Source organism: Crotalus tigris, unplaced genomic scaffold, assembly GCF_016545835.1.
Source record: "Crotalus tigris isolate CLP2741 ecotype Arizona unplaced genomic scaffold, ASM1654583v1 scf7180000024342.5246164, whole genome shotgun sequence".
Lineage (NCBI taxonomy): Eukaryota > Metazoa > Chordata > Lepidosauria > Squamata > Viperidae > Crotalus > Crotalus tigris.
In genome coordinates, this window is record NW_024100512.1 from 1,059,639 (window position 1) to 1,077,416 (window position 17,778).

General features: G+C 43.0%; 1 protein-coding gene across 4 annotated transcripts in view; it reads right to left on the bottom strand.

Moving 5' to 3' along the window:
* Positions 1-17,778, bottom strand: part of PTPRG (protein tyrosine phosphatase receptor type G) — a 780,345-nt gene that overhangs the window by 39,740 nt on the left and 722,827 nt on the right. For all 4 annotated transcript variants that reach the window (XM_039326607.1, XM_039326608.1, XM_039326606.1 and 1 more), the window contains one exon: positions 17,447-17,538. In XM_039326607.1, coding sequence (XP_039182541.1) covers positions 17,447-17,538 — 92 coding nt within the window. The remainder of the gene's footprint in view (positions 1-17,446; positions 17,539-17,778) is intronic.

Here is a 17,778-nt window from a genome sequence, read left to right on the forward strand (position 1 = left end):
AGAGCAAGACATTTTGGGATGAATATCCTTTAATGATGCCATCACACAAATAATGTACTTTGGGCTATTTGGAAGATGACATCCTTATGCAAGTGGGTTTACTTTTTGGTGTAGCATGATGTGTGTGAATGTGATCACTAAACAAGGCAAAGATATTTTCTTTTTGATTTAGCGGAATGGATTTCAAAGCATGATTAGTTGCTGCCTTTTGTTGCAACTTTTTATTCCCATTAACTTCACTCTGTCTCATGTAATCTTCACTGTTCCTTACTCTTTTTCATTATATTCTATGCATCCATATTTTTTTCTCTCCACTATAAAATATTTTGCTTTCATTCTTATTTTTTGCAACAATCATTCTCTTACATGCATTTTTCTCCCCCATTAACTCTTTTATTTCATCATTCCACAAAGCACCTTTTTTAATATTTCCATTAGCATAACTTCACAGGCTTCTAGGGCACTCTTCACTCTCTTCCAAACATCTCCCATATCCATTTGCCTTACATCCACTTTCCATTCATTAATCTGGATGGATTAATCTATCTTTCTATTTATTGCCATGCAGGCCTTCTTTTCCTTCTTTCACCAATTTTCTAATCTTCTCCCAAATCCATTCTTGAGTCTATTAAAAACTGATCTGTTCCATATTTAGAGTCTCTCTGCATTCTTAGATCCATTATTAATTACTTTTCCATCATAAAGAGTGAAATCAAATTAAATCATGGATCATGTTTTGTGGATTTTGAGAATAAGTTTGTCATTTTTAGACTATGAATTTGAAAATCTTCCTTTTTTTAAGCAAATGCCACAAATCTCTCTTTAATTTTTTTTTGTTTTTCAAAAGACTTAATAATTTTTGCTGTGCTCTTTCTTCTTAATTCCACCCACTCATTCATATCAAATAACAGAATTTCTTTTCTTTTCAAGGTTATTTTTATGCCAAATGTTGCATAGTGTTTCTCAAAATTCAATCCCGCTTCTTGATCAGTATACACAGTATTCATCTTTGCCCTTCCTGTTAGAATCTCCTTCCTTCCTTCCTTCCTTCCTTCCTTCCTTCCTTCCTTCCTTCCTTCCTTCCTTCCTTCCTTCCTTCCTTCCTTCCTCATTTCATTTCATTTCAGACTTCACAAATTGACTAAATAAATAACTTTCACAATGTCTCCATCTAATATGCATTTATTATGAGGGCAATAATATGGGAAAACATGCCTTCCTAATAATAGCAAGGCTCTTATGTAAAAAAATAGTCTTAATAATTTGTATTTTAGTATAAAAAAATAATAAAGTTAGTCAAGTGCTATGTCATCTTTATGTGAACTAATTTTTGACACAGTGACTGAAAATGTTGCATTTTCGGTTCGTTGGCAATTGACGAAGACACATGGCGAAAAACAACAAGCTCTATTACTCTCTCCTACAACCAAGCAAGCAGTAAAAGGCACACAGGCCTTTTAAAGGGCTCTGAACCCAGACAATGTTAATAGCATTAACAAAACAGCCAATAGCAGCTGGCTGTTTTCGCGCCTTGCGCATGCGCACAAGGCTGGCGACAGCCAGTCTGGTCCTGGGCAGCTTTTGGTCTGCCCGGGACCATTTGCAACATTTCTGAGCCTGCTGAATGCTTCAGCAGGCTCAGGACACAACACCCCTCCCCCCTAGATAAAACAATATACTTTATGATGTAACAGCACAGGTACAACCGTTCAAAGGACTGGGGTTTAGTGAACATCACAATAGTCTGCACACAGACAGAACACTCTTACATTAATACTTCTTATAAAAGAAATACAACAAATAATAATTTGAAGGTAATACTCCTCCACTGAGTGTTTACATCTTGTTTAAGGACCAGTAAGGTTCCCTTAGAATTGACAGAAACCTCACATAGTCCTCAAGATGTTTAGGTGGGCCCTTAGCCCGCTGTGTCCTTCTGATGGCCGGTGAGTGTGCCTGGCCTGCCAGCTCGCCTGCCAGGCTAGGCAGACCAGGACTTTGATGCCCCAAATACCCAGGTGACCCACCCAGCTGCTGACTAGCTGAACCCTCTGAGTCCAAGCCAGTGTACCTTGGAGGAGTGGCAGTCCCTGAATCCACAATGGACTCCTCTTGGGAACTCTATCCCTCGAGCCCAAGGCCAGCAGTTGGAGTGGCCTGAGTGGCGGAAGTGCCCCAGTACTCTGAAGACCCCGTGCACGTGCCGGAAGTTCCAGAGTCAGGAGCCACCTCCATGGCAACCCCCCTTGCTATAGACTTCCTTTGCGGAGCAATTGCTGAATTATGAGAGTGCCCCTGATGGAATTCCCTGTCTGGGGCTGTGTTTGAATTGTTTGGATACCCCAGGTGCGTCTCCCTGTCTGGAGCACTATCTGATGTGTTTGGATAATGTGGATACCCCCGGTGTAACTCCCTGTCTGGAGCAATAACGGAGGTGCGGGGTGACCCCCCCTTCCTGGAAATTCCTGTTTGGTGCACTTGCGGAAACAGCTTGTGAGGCCTTGTTAGGCCTGGGAACCTGTGACCCAGAATGCATATTATGGTCCTCCTCTCTCCCCCCAGAGCAGAGCCAGGAGCGGAAACATGGTTGTGAAGCCTCCAGCGCAGTTGATCTATGTGTCTGTGGATGACACGTCCGTCATCCAAGGCCTCTTCGTATGACAGCGGCCCAGAGATCTTGCATACCACTGCAGGCCCATAGTTCCTTGCCCAGACCGGATCACCCACCTGAAGACTCCTAGGTGCCCATGGCTGTGACACCTGTGAAGCCACCCAGTCTGGGTGCAACCTGTCCAGTTTGGTGATGAAGCGGCGACCCCAGTGGAATTCTGCTGGGCTCTTCCCTGTGGCTGCGCAAGGTGTGGTGCGGTATGCAAGAAGGAAATCTGCTAACCTGTGATGCCAGTTACCATAAGTCAGTTTCTTGAGAGCATCTTTGATAGTGCACACCATTCTCTCTGCTTGGCCGTTGGAAGATGGGTGGAAGGGAGCAGGTCGCAAGTTGGCCTGAAGAAAAGCCTGGAACTCAAAAGAGATAAATTGGGGACCATTATCTGAAACCAGGACATCTGGAAGTCCATGTGAGGTGAAAATTCCTCTCAGCACCTGGATAGTCCTGGCAGTAGTAGTGGAGGAAACAAGAACAACCTCTAGCCACTTGGAATGGCTGTCAATGAGGAGAAGGAAGAATTGCCCTGAAAGGGCCCAGCGTAATCTATATGGACCCTTGACCATGGGGTTTGTGTTTCCTCCCATCTATGTACTGGAGCCTGAGGAATTTCAGGCCGTGACTGTTGGCACACTTGGCACCCATGAACCTGGGCCTCGAGCGCTTTCATCCTTACTATACCTGGATGTCCCTCATGCAGAGAGAGCACGATTCTAGACCTCAATGAGGCTGGAATCACTACCCTACTACCCCATAACAGGCACCCCTTGAAAGTGGAAAGTTCATGCTTCCTTCGCCAGAAGCTTTGAAACTCCGTATCTGGGCACGTGTCAGGCCATCCTGAACACACTCAGGTCAGCACGCGTGTGAGCGTGTCATCAGTGGCAGTTTCTGCAGCCATTTAGGGGAGATTCAGGCAACTCCTGAATGGAAAGAATATTAATAGCAGAAGCAGGATCTGCCTCTATCTGTTTAAGAGGTAATCTGCTGAGGCCATCTGCATGGCCCATCTCTTTTGTGAATTAGAATGTAGTCATATGCTGACAGGAAAATGGACTATCTCAGCATACGTGGAGAAATAATATGTGGTGTCTGTTTGTTAGTGATAAACAAATCCAGCAGAGGCTTATGGTCTGTGTAGACCGTGAAATGGTGGCCATATAAGCAATCACAGAATTTCTTTATGCCAGCCACTATGGCCAAGGCTTCTCTGTTAATCTGAGCGTAATTCCACTCTGCAGATGACAGAGTCCTTGAGTAGTAGGCCACAGGGACTTGTGTCCCATCAGCCTTCAGATGGCTAAGTACTGCTCCCACCCCATAAGGAGATGCATTGCATGCGATGCATACAGGCAGTTGCTCATTGAAATGCGCTAACACAGCATTTGAAGAGAGCAAGGCTTAACCTCATTGAAACTCCTTTCACGGACTTTAGTACACTGCCATGGAGCCTGCTTGTCTAAGAGCCAGTGTAACGGCTCAGCCACTGCAGCCTTATGTGAAAGGAATGCGTGATAGAAATTTAAGAGCCCCAAGAAGGCTTGCAGCTCACTTTTGGACTTGGGCCTTGGGGCCTGCTGAATTGCTTGCAGCTTGGATTCAGCAGGGTGAATGCCTTGGGCATCAATCCTGAACCCTAAGAAGTCAGTGGAAGTGACTCCTATCTTGCATTTATCCTGCTTCAAGTTAAGGTCTGCTTTGTGGAAATGAAGCAAGATCGCCCTTAACCTTTCTGCTAAATTTTGAGATGACTCCCCAGCAATGAGGACGTCATCGAAGTAGGGACAGACCCCAGGAATACATGAAGTGTGCTCCCATGACACTTTGGAATATGCCAGGGGCTACATTCACCCCAAATTGCAGTCTTTTGACCTTAAAGGCCCCCCTGTGTGTTACAATCATCTGGGCCTCTGCAGATGCCTCATCAACAGGTAGCTGTTGATAGGCCTGTGCCAGATCAAGTTTCGCAAAAATGCACCCCCTTTTCAGGGAGGCCAGAATGCGGCTTACAACAGCACTGGATATGCGTGCTGTTGCAACGCTTTATTCAGTGTACACTTATAGTCTGCACATATATGGACTTTCCCATTAGCCTTTAGAGGCGTTACTATGGGGGTTTCCCATGGACTAGAGTCCACAGGTTCTAAGATGCCCTGCTGGAGCAATTTGTCCAGCTCTGCATCTATCTTGCTTTTGAGGGCAAAAGGCACCCTTCTAGGCTTGACCCTGATGGGCGTGATAGTTGGGTCTAAATGTAATGCAATGGGAGGCCCCTTGTAGGATCCTAGCTCTGAACTAAACACATCAGCACACTCCTTGCAGACTTCTGCAAGACCCAACATTTGCAAGTTGTGCAGCCCAGTCACTTGGATTCCCAGGGGCTCAAACCAATCGAGTCCAATAAGACTTGTACGTTCACCCCCAACAACCACATCTAGGAAACCCTCAAAATCCTTACGCTGCACTTTGAGCACGGCCTCCCCCTTTACCCTGACTTTGGAATTTTGAAAATCAGTGAGTATTAGATTCGATGGCCTGAGTTTAACTCGAAGGCCACTACTGCTACAAATCCTTTTGAAGGTGTCAAGTGAAATGATTGATAGAGTGGACCCTGTGTCCAACTCCATCAATAAGGGAATCCCTTGCAACTTCACGTCAATGCGAAGTTTTTTCTTAAGGGGCTTGTGTGTCCCTGTCCTCAGAATACTCCTGCGCGATGCGCAGAAACCCACCCTATGTTGGGAACCCTGGTACCTTTCTGAAGCAATTCTTCCCGAGGTTGGACACAAACAGACGGAGGCAATGTGACCTTGCCTGCCACATGCCCAGCAAATGGCAGAGTGAAATCTGCAGTCAGCTCACTTGTGGCATCCTCTGCACCCGAAGCACTGAAGAGATGCTGGGGCCTTGTCCGGATGCCCCTTCGGCCTTCTTTCAGCTTGCTGGAGAAGTCTGTCCACCTCCTCTTCAGGATCAGCTTCTGATTCTTCTTGAGTGTCCTCTTGATGGACGGTAGCGGCGGCTGGAGGGTTCCTGGCAAGTCGCAAAGCCTTCACAGCACTGCCTGCTGCTTCCTCAGCTGCCACCTCTCTTAATGCATCTTGGAACGAGACCTCTTTTTTCACAAAGATCTTCTGTTGTAGGTCTCTACTTCTTAAACCACACACGAAGCGATCGCGCAGCCTTTCTTCCAGATCCTTGAACTCATAAGGCCTGGCTGCTTGTCTTAAGGCAGCAATAAATTCCGCAGCAGATTCACCCGGCCTTTGGTCTCTCTGTTCGAACGCGTGTCTCCAAGCGATGACAGATAATTTAGGCTGAAAATGTTCCTTCAGCATCTTCTTAAAGTCAGCGTACGTTACTGACTCTAGAAGTGCAGGGGCCACCAGATTTTCCGCAATGTCAAAAGCTTCCTGTCCACAGGCACACAGAAGAGTTGCTGCCTTCAGGCTGTCTTCTCTGATTTGATTTACTCTAAAGTAGTTCTCCACCCTCGCTATGTATGAATTCCATCTCTCTGGGTGGGAGACATCAAAGCCAGTCAAGTGGCCAATCTTCAACATTGTAAGCTTTACGGCCTTCACTAATTGCCTTCTCTGCAATCTAATATTCGGGAAAGGGTCCTTTTGCTGAGCTCACCTCCAGCGACACTGTACTGGCAGGCTGAGTCGCAAATGCAGGATGCCATTTTCCCGATCGTCAGGACTTCCTTGGTGAGTCCTAATTCTTTTTCTTGCTTGCAGGGATCCCACCTTCGTTGCCAGTGTTGCGTTTTCAGTTCATTGGTAATTGATGAAGACACATGGTGAAAAACAACAAGCTCTTTATTATCTCTCCTACAACCAAGCAAGCAGTAAAAGGCACGCAGGCCTTTTATAGGGCTGTGAACCCAGACAATGTTAACCAATAGCAGCTGGCTGTTTTCGCGCCTTGTCCATGCGCACAAAGCTGGCGACAGCCAGTCTGGTCCTGGGCAGCTTTTGGTCTGCCCGGGACCATTTGCAACATTTCTGAGCCTGCTGAATGCTTCAGCAGGCTCAGGACACAACAGAAAGATTAACAACTTTTCCAAATTTACATTACAACTACTTTTGTACATTATAGAATTTAAATCATTTTGGCTTTCTCAAAATGCTATTTTTTTCTGTCTTGTCTGACCTGACAATGAAATTGCCTCCTTTGTTGAGTGGTGCATTGCAATGTTTCATGAGCATGCAAAATCACAAAATCAACTCTGACGTTTTGAAACATACAAGAATACGTCTATCTTCATGAAGTAGATGTCTAGCTATGTTTTGAGTAGGCCCACTGAGTTCAATGAGACATGTTAGTCATGCCTGAAATTATATGTTATGAATTTCAATGTATGTTTCTTTCAGTATTTTGCCTTTTTCATGGAACAGGTGCCTGCTTAATTATTTTCTTTGCCTTTTAGCCTGAATTTATCTACTGAAGGCTTTTTTTATTCTTTTTGGCCAGGAACATCTGTAGGTGGAGTCAAAAGAGTCAAGATGGTAGGCACAACTGTGAAATAAAAGCCATGTCCCCTTTTAAAACAATCATACCATCCCATTTACCCACCTTCCCTGAGGACACCCCTATTTACAACCAAACAGAATGCTGGAAATAAATTATGTAACAGGGTCAAAACTCTGCATGTGTCCACCTGCCAATCTGATAATTAATTGAATACTGACCAAAATGGAACCAAATTGGGTATGGGGAGACTTGAAAACAAAACAAAATTCAACTGGAAAATGGGCTAAAGACTGCAGAGAAAAATGATAGGTCTTTGGTTATTCGGGTTTTCTCCCGCATAAAAGTGGAAGTGTCTTGGCAACGTTTCGACGAAGTCCCATTTGTCATCTTCAGGCTGCTGTTTTCGGCTTCGTGCTTCTAGGAGCAATGTGTGATCGTAGCTGTTTCTTCCTTTTAACTGCCAGTGGGGGTATGAACTGATTGGGTGGGAGCTTGGCTGTGCTCTGATTGGATGGGGGAGTATTCTGTTTGGGTGGGGGCTTTGTTGTGCTCAGCTTAGTCTGAGTTGCAGGGGGATTTAAGATGGTGAGCTGCATTGCTGTAGTTTGGCTTCACATTTGTGGTCGTGCCTCATCTTCATGGTGGGTGTCAGTTTGCTTCATATATGGACTGGAGGGGTTTAAAGTGGCTAATGATGCAGCTGTGGTCTGGCTTCTGGTTTGTATGCTTTCCTTGTAATTTAAAGGTAAGCCTGTGTGTAACATCAGTAATTAACGTATTCCTCTGTGGTCATTGTGTTGGTTTGGGTTTGCTTTTTGCGTGGATGCATGGTGGTGACATCCTGTGTGGTTTTCGTGAGTGTGGGTCTGTTGTCATTCTTTGTGTTAGGGACTCATTTGTCAATAAGGGCGGGTTTCCAAATGGCTGATTGTCTTACTAAATATTAGGCCACATCATCTATGCATAGCAACTGTGGTTCTGCCATTTACTAATCAAACAGCCTGACCAATTTGAGGAACTTATAAAGGTCCTTTCTCTGAATGGGCAGATCACATACAAAGCAGTCTTGGTAATAAATCCTGTGCGTGTCAAGATAAGCTAGGATGGGGAAGTGACCAGACCCAGATTGAAAGCCAATATGCCCCTTAGTATTTACAAAAAATATAAAGCTCACCCATTTAAGACAGAAGTATACAATAAACTAATGAGAAATTGATTCATTCTGCTTAATATCTGGTCAGGCTAGGTGTTGGTTATTTTTGCTTTTCTTGAGCTTCTTCCTGAATGGGCTAGACCAGTGGTTCTCAACCTTTCTAATGCCGCGACCCCATAATACAGTTCCCCATGTTGTGGGGACCCCCAACCACTTATACATCACCGGGTGCCAGGGGCGTGGCCAAAGAAAAGGGGAAAAAAATGGCGGACAGCCTTGTTTGGCGACCCCCGTGAAATGGTCGTTCGACCCCAAATGGGGTCCCGACCCACAGGTTGAGAACCACTGGGCTAGACAATGTCCTGATGTTGAGCTGATATGCCTACTCCGGGGGTGTGTGTGTGTGTGCCTTCAACTTCTTGTAGGAGGCAGGTCTGGGATGGGAGACCAGCAGCTGTGCAACTTGGAGTAAAATATGTTTATCAGAGCACTATAATAGACTGAAAGCTCTTTAACTAAGTGTGGGATGGAATAAGAACTGAAGTCAGTCTTCTGTGCTTGGGGTGGGTGGATGAGAATAAAGAGAAGGGGCTGACTGTTTAATGAGGCCTGTGTGTCCGCGCTTTGGCAAAGCCTTGCCATACATTTCCAGACAAAGGGAGAGGGAGAGGAAAGAAGAGAAGTTGAAACTATTTAATGTATTTATTCTGATCGTGCCTTTATTATTTTTTATAAATAGCTCAAGTTGGCAAACACACTTAATATTCCTCCTCCTCCTATTTTCCCCACTCTGCGAGGTGAGTTGAGTGAGAGTCAATGATTGGCCCACAGTCACCCAGCTGGCTTTTGTGCCTAAGGCAGGACTAGAACTCACAGTCTCCTGATAATTGGCTCAAAGTTACCCAATCAGCTTTCATGTCTAAGGTTGGAGTAGCACTCATAATTTCCTGGTTTCTAGCCTGAACATAAAATATAGGATCACAGGACTGTGTCTGATGTTCTGTGTACCAGGCCAGAATGAGTCTAATGGCCTTAACCAAACTAGCTGATGAAAAATTGTAGATTTTTCTTTATTTATAGGTGTTACGTAATGGCAGGCTTTGGCTGTGATTCAGGTAATGGGAAGACTTTATTTTTTCAGCAGCTTGTTTTTTTGAGATCTTTTTCTTGGAGAATAGTAGATAAGTGATAAGTGTGTATCTTGAGGTGTTCCCATGATATGTTTAACTGGGCCTATGAACCAAATTTGATCTTTTCAGGATCTTTTGGTATTCCCAAAGTATGGTCTTCACCTTATCAAGCTAAGTATATTCTGGGGAATGAGCTAATATGCCACTGGTATCATTGTGCTCTAGAGCAGTGCCTCTCAACTCTCGACAACTTCATCTCCCAGAATTGCTGGCTGGGGAATTCTGAGAGTTGAAAATTCACACATCTTAATATTGCTGAGGTGGAGCGACACTGCTCTAGAGGTCTGCAGTCTCTTTCTCCAAGAAGAGGCAGAATGTAAAGGAAACGTATGAAATAATTAATCACAATTTCTTCCTATTAAGAAATAATCTAATATGCCGCCATGCCACAATGACCACAGAGGAATACGTTAATTACTGATGTTACACACAGGCTTACCTTTAAATTACAAGGAAAGCATACAATCAGTCTGTAAATGAGAAATGGAATTCTTTCCTGAACAATGGCAAAAAGTGTAATTTATGCTATGTATTTAAATCATTATTTTAAAATATTTTCCTCTCATGCTAAAGAAGAATCCTCAGAATAGTTTATATAGTTCAGTTCAATCAGACTAGGTATCTGAACAATCACCATTTGTTCTACAAACAAATACATGGTTGTAGATAATGGTTGACTGATACAAAATGTCTTGTAAATACTTCTTGAGAAAAAAAATCTGTTCCTTAAAGTTCAAGCCAACTTTCTGTAGCCTTGTTAATGTGATCCCTGTTATATCTGAGCCCCATTATCTCCTGGTCTATGGCCCTTCCTCACAGATTATGGAAGTTGTTCAAAATAATTTGCAAGACCTAGGTTTGGCAAAGGCCATTTAAGAAATTTCTTGCCTGCATCTGTTCAATTTTTTTTTGGGGGGGGGGGGGGAGAAGCAGAGGAGAAAAACTACTAATATTAGGAAGCATTCTCAATGTTTAATGTATATTTTAAAAATGAAATTGCTTTGTCTTTTTGGAGAAGAGGAATAGCAATACTGCTTTTCTTTTCTTTTTCTTTTTTTTACTTCTATGACTAACTCAGTAAAATGGTAACAGGGAGGTGTCTAAAATGCAGCAATCTAAGAAATGAAAAAAATTAAAAGAGGATTAATGAACGTTCAGCAAGGTTGCCATTCGGGGACAGTTTCTTTCTCCTAAGAAAGGGCTTTTCAATCAGAACATTGGCACCTGGCAGGTGGTACGCGAGCATCCTAGAAAAGTGGTAGCGGGGGAGGGGAATGAGCTGAACCGGTGGCAGCACCGCACAAGCCTGAGCGAGAGATGGATGGAGCTTCAGGGTTGTCAGAGCTTAGTGGAAGCACCAGGATCAGCACCAGGCTTCAGCTGGAGCTCGGCGCTGATCCTGGTGCTTCTGCTGAGCCCAGAAGCACTGATCAGCTGGAATGTTGCAGCATCCCCAGGGTCTTGTGATTTACATTCAGATGCTTGGCAACTGATTCATATTTATGATGGTCACAGTGTCCCAGGGTCATGTGAAGTGACCAAAAACTGCTGCAGCCACTCAGCAGACGGGAATAAAAACCAAACACTCCCTTACCCCACCCCGCTGCCAATCCTCAACAGAAATGCTCACAACAATGGAAACCTCAGACAGGAGGAAGAGCGCTGCCAGGTGGGCAGGCAGGTGTCTTACTCGGCTGTGCCTTGGGAGGCACTTTTTTCAATGCCATTGTAACTTTGAACAGTCACTAAGTGAACTGTTGCAAGTCGAGGACTACCTGTACTTTATCACTTTTTTCCCTTTTTTTTTTTTTTTGGTCATCATGTTTTTGATACCTTGCTAGGCGATTGGTGGTACTCGGATATTGCCATATCTTAAAAGTAGTACAATGGGTGAAAAGCCCTGCCCTAAGGCAGACATGTCAAAAACAAGGCCTGCGGGCCGGATCTGGTCCGCCATGTGGTTCCGTCTGGCCTGGGGATCTGCTCTGGAAACAGCAAAGGACCGGCCTGCAGCACCTCAGCCCAGGCTGACCAGGCACTGACCTACAACCTGGTGCCAGCCATCAAAGCCAGAACATGCTTAGCCTTAGATCCACAGGGCAGCCCTGGAACCAGCGACGGGTGCCCCAACCCTGCCCTCTGGGCACAAGAGGCAGTAAGCAGGCTCTCCTGTGTGCATACCCAGGGGGTGGGGCAGAGACGGCGGGGCAGCTCCTCACTAGTTCCAGGGCTGCCCCGTGGATCTAAGGCTGAGCACGTTCTGGCTTTGATCAACACTAACAGGTTGTAGATCAGCACCACCACCCCTCCCACCATCCCCTCCATAGCCCGCTCGCTGTCCTAACCTCGCAGTCACGAGGCTTCCCTTTCACCGGGATCAGCCCTGCCTGAATGGGAAAGTGACAGCCAGCGGCAGCATGGATACCAGCAACACTGGCAATCTCTCCCCCTCTCATCACCCTTTCCTGAGTGCGGAGGAAGGAAAGAGATGAGAATGTGAAGGAAAGAAGGAAGGAAGGAAGGAAGGAAGGAAGGAAGGAAGGAAGGGAGGGAGGAAGGAAGGAAGGAAGGAAGGAAGGAAGGAAGGAAGGAAGGAAGGAAGGAAGGAAGGAAGGAAGGAAGGAGAGGCAACTTGGTTGGAGATGCCCCAGTTCATGCAGTTCTACTTTAATCCTGGATCCATTGAGACTTGGGCTCAAAGGAGAAAGCAATTTTGTGTTCTCTTTTGTCATAGACAGGACTTTATTGGCAATCCAAGTTAACACTAATATTCTTGCATTGTGAACTCTTAGGAAAGTATCCCCTCCTTGTGTGTTGCAAACAGCCATTTCCAATGGGGAAAGCAGGACAAAGCAGAGTGGGGGAAAATATTTTCCTTTGCTATATTTCCAGTCTGAATTAGACCATGGCAGGGTCCCTACAGGAGAGCTCTTTTAAGGATTATGTATTAATAGAAAAGCAACTAACTTACCTCTGTTCTGAAATGCTAAAACTGTTGCACATAAAAAACAGAGGAGCTCGGATCAACTATCACAGCCACCATTTTGACAGTTTTGCTGTCCTGTTGTCTGTGGACACCCCCACTAAATGCAAGCATGGGATAAACTGAGCCTGGTTTGTTCTCAGTCTTTTAAGTGGCCACAGACTACTAGCAAAAGTGGCATTTGATCACAAGGCGAGGAGGCATCGAGAAATTTTTCCCCTTTTGCATTTGAGCATCGAAGAAGGGACAGGAAAAGAGAAAGGGAAAGAGGAAAGACAAACAAAAAGAAGGAAAGAAGGGAAGGAAGAAGAAGGAAAAGAGAATGAAAAGGAAAGGAAAAAGAAGAAAAGGGAGGAAGGAAAGAAGGAAGGAAGGAAGGAAGGAAGGAAGGAAGGAAGGAAGGAAGGAAGGAAGGAAGGAAGGAAGATTATAATGAGAGGGAGGAAGGGTCTGAGGGAAGTCCTGCCTTAGCACTTGGCCACGAACAGCCCTGCTGCCCTTTCGCCATCCCCTTGTCCCCTCCTCCTCTCCTGGTGGTCTCCCATCCTATCATTGAGGATGCTTTGGTTATAAAGCTGGGTCTCCTCGCAAGGAGAGGGAGTGGGCCTCCCTCTGATCCACACATTTTGTCCTCCTGCACACACCATGAGCATCTTGGCCAAGGAGAGCGAGCCAATCAGCAGCAGCCTTGAGGAGGCTGGGCTCTCCCTTGGGAAAGGCTGGACTGGGTGCTTGCCCTCCACTGCCCAGGGCTCCAGGCAGCCTGCATCACTGGGGGTCCTCTGCAAGGCTCCTCTGGTGGACAAGGGTATAGTGCTCGCCCTGGTCTCGCCTTCTTCGGCTGGAGACAATGGATCACTCCCAGGCCCACCCAGGCTGCCACAGGTACTCCCAACATGAGCGACGTTGAGCTGGCCACACCCACCCCGCCCCCCCAAGGTCAACCACAACCCTTATGCGGCCCTCAATGAAATCGAGTTTGACACCCCTGCCCTAAGGGCACGAGACATTGTTTTTTTAATTTACATATGTGTTTAATAGTATAGGGGAAAGTGAATATATGATCCTGTCAGTGTTTGGTGTTTCTCTAGCTTGCATAGTTGAGATGATTATGAATCACAATGAGGACTCAGAGTTTCAGCATAAATTCAGATAGATGAAAGCATACTTATAAGATATTTAATTTTATGTTCTGCAGTGAAGTAAATTTCCTCAGATGAAAGTTAAATTATTAGACAATTCTGCTTTTCTGGACTTACATTAATGTAATCTATTCTGGAAATGTTAAAAATCCTCACAGGACTGATTTTTTTTTTTTTTAAAGAGAAGTGCAGGATATTTTACAGTTTTAGATACACTGTCAAATTGCTTCCACTGTGTCGTACAAATAAATCAAATTAGGTTCACTGAGCTCAATGAAACAGTAGTACAGTTCCACAGAGAGATATTTAACTATCAATTTAAAACTACTGCAGGGTTATCACTAGCAAATAAGATTACTATAAGGAGTTGGCATTTGTTAAAATATCACATGTACTATACTTTGCTCCCAGAATCAATATAGCATGAAAGATTTTCTCATGTTCTCATGTTTTCCAAAAGAGGGGGAAAAGAATTAGAAGTGATAGTGTTTTATTAACAGTAGGAGACTATCAAAAAGAAGAATTTTTAGAATGCTTTGGGGGAAAAAAAGTCCTTACCATAATAGGAGTAAGAATTGATGGGCAGGCATTGGGAAGCTGCATCAGCAAATCATTTAGGAGGATGGACTGGAAGATTTTTCTGGCTTGAGCAAAAAGCCCAGAAAAAGCATCGGGATGAATTAGGCCCTTCCAACAGAACTTCCCTTTCTGTATTATCCAAATGTTTGTAGATATTGTACTTCATTCTGGGTATTCTACTTGAATAATCCACTTACAAATTGCTATTTCATTAAAGCTAGAAACTTTCAGGGCATATAGTAGGCCATCAAGAGGCAACAATCTCCTCTATAGTTTCTATGCAAGGTGGGAGTAAATCAGAAAGAGGCACCTTCCCATTCATTTTGGTTGATCTCCTCTGGACACAGTCCAGTTGACCATTTGGTGCCCTCAACAGGGTGAAATATTGCAAGTAGGGTCTGACCACTGCAGAAGAGAGAACAATGACGTAAAATTCCTGATTTCAATATCTGCTCTAAACATGACTATATTCTTACATGTAGAAGATCATTTCCCTTAATTTCACTTAAATTCCTAATCATTTTGTGTGTGTGAGAGAGAGAGGGATTATGAAGTTTTAGGGCACAGAAGTAGATAAAGAGCTTCAAGCCCAATAGGAGGATAACTTATTAATAAATTGCCTACCACTTATTTCCAAAATGTTGTTTAATCATCTATCTAAATCACTATACTCCACTTCTCCCCATAAAAAGGGGAGTTGGTCAGCAGGCTCAAGAAAGAACAAAAACAAATGTACAAACTGCAAGTAGCCATCATTTAAAACACCCAGTCCTTCTTATGAATGAATCCAAGATCAGGTGCTTCCTTTTGGTATGCAACAAGCCTGCTCTATGCCAGGGGTCTGTAACCTATCCTCTAGTCATGCTGCATTATCCTTCTCATCAACCTCAATGGCCTTGCTCGTTGGAGATGATTAAAGATCTAGTCCAGTGTTTCTCAACCTTGACAATTTTAAGGCATGTGGACTTCAACTCCCAGAATTCCACAGCCAGCATTGCTGGCTGTGGAATTCTGGGAGTTGAAATCCACATGCCTTAAAATTGTCAAGGTTGAGAAACACTGATCTAGTCCTATGTATCTAAGAAAGAAGACTACTACAGAACGATGTTGTACAGTGGCTTGGTTTTCTGCATTAAACAGTAGGAGGGAAAAGTGTACGTTTCAAAATTTTTCAGTCGGTTTACTTTCTATACGTTTTATACGTTAGCATATGACATAAAGAGCTGGATCAGAAATTTATTCCCTAGCATTCTGGTTTTTTATATCTCGGTAGATTTTTAACTCACAGTTGGTGTGAGTCTTTTGTCACAACAGCTGAAAAAGCTCCTTCACCCTAAACTCTTTGAATATGTAGCTCCTCTTGATCATTTTTTGTAAGGTAATTTATGTATTTCACAAAAATATGGTAAACAGAAACAACTTATAGTAAACTTATAGTTCAATTCCCAGGAACTGCCAAGTTGGAGACAATTATTTATGCAATTTCTGACATTCTAGGGGTGAAGATTACATGATATAATGTTGTGCTACACAATAAGGTGAGAAGAATGTTATAGAGAAATCAAGGTCATTAATATACTGCGATAACTTGTATAGTTACAGACAATTCTGATATATATTTTACACTTAGCAGGATAACACACGTGAAGAAAAGCTATGTCAGATTAGTTTACCCAGAGATCTATTTTGGAAACAATCTTATAAAGATTTTTGATATCCAGCTAACAAGATCAACTTTCAGTGACAAAATCCCAAGTGACTCCTCCATGCATATATGCTCAGGTGACCATTTTAAAGAGAATATATTCCAATCATCAGTATTATAAAACTTTCATAATCTGAAATGCTAATAGAAGTCATCAATTCATACAAACTTTGAATTTGTTTATCTTTATATGACATAATTGGATTGTAATTATTTTTAAAGATTTATCAAAAGAGTCAAAGGGGGTTTTCACAGAGTTTTCACAGTTTTCGTTTGTAACTTGGGAGTGGATCACCCTTTTCCCAACTTGATGTTCTTTAGATGTGTTGGATTTCAGCTCCCATAATTCCTGGCCACCATGTTGGATCTGGGCTGGATGAACTAATAACAACTTTTCATTTTTTTATTATCTCTGAACACTATTGATCAATTAATCTAGTAACTGCAAAACTCACACCAGAGTTCTTTACCCAATATAGTACATTATATTCAAAAAGAAAAAAAAAACAGTAACATAATCTTATTACAATACCCTTTACAACCTGTTAGAGAAAAACTATGACTTTCCATAATCGCTTTGAAATATACATTAGGCTTCATTTTTAAAGGAATTAAAAACAGTATACAGCAATAATCAAACCTTCCCATCAGCAGAATTCAACTCATATTCACACAAAAAAACATTGTATACAGAATTATTTTAAGCCATCAACAATAAAAGAATGAACAAGCTGTGAAAAGATAAAACATGCAAATAATTCCTAAGTAAAAATTACAGCCAAATCTGTTTATGCTCAAGTAGAATATTCCTAAGTATATTCTTAGCATTGAGCTAAAACTGTCAAAATCCAAAAAGATTTACAATATTGAACGGCTGTAATTCTGCTCACCCCAAATAAAGCTACTTCATTTGTTATATAAAAACATGTTTACTGACTCATTTTTTTTTCAGCTGGAACTAAATTAAAATGCTGGGAGCTGATGACTACCTGTATGGCAGTATCATAGCAAACAGAAATATATATCCAAGAGCTTGTGTTTCCTAAATCAGAATACTGTTTGTGTCAAAATCTTTATATATATTGAGATGGAAGAACTGGCACTGCATTGACCAAGGCTTTCTTCTGAGCATAAATACACAGGATGCTGCTGCCCATTTACCCTTATTGGGCATTAAGGTGAAGATTTTGAACTTCAGTAGAAAAGATAGGCAGACTAAAGACTCATTCAGGACAAGATGTTGGAGTCAGAAAAGACAAATTCTGCATGATGTACAGAGGTTTCCTTTGTGAAATCATCAAGAGAGTTTCATCCAAAGAAGAAAAAAGTTAAAACTCCATACAAAGCCTTTTACTCTATTTAAACCAACTACTGTACAGGAATAGGTGTACTGTACAAAAATCACAATAGGCTTAAACCATACAAAGAAATCAGTGACTGTGAAGAGCAGCTGATTTTAATTATACCCAAACCAGTATAAGCAAATTCAAATGGTTGCATCTATGATCAAACCAAGGCATAAATGAATGAGGCAAGGCCTTTCTTACCTGGGATGGGAATAATGGGGACGGTTTCGTTTGGTACCACCCGAGGAGAACTGCTGTCTTCTACGTAGAAATGAGCTGTCTGGAAACATTTTCTGCAAAAGGAAGAGAAATAGCATCACTACCTTCAGGGTTTAGGGGTATTTTTCTACAATCAGACAGTTCAGCAGGCCAGTTGAATAAGTCCACTTCAAATTGCCTTTTCCCCTAATGCTGGTTGTTGTTATTGTTGGTTATTTAAAGAAAAAAAAAATGATGCCAGGAATCTCCACTGCGAAAGAACTGTTAATTAATTTAGGAGCACAGGGTCTTATCTATTATTAAAATAGGTAGTC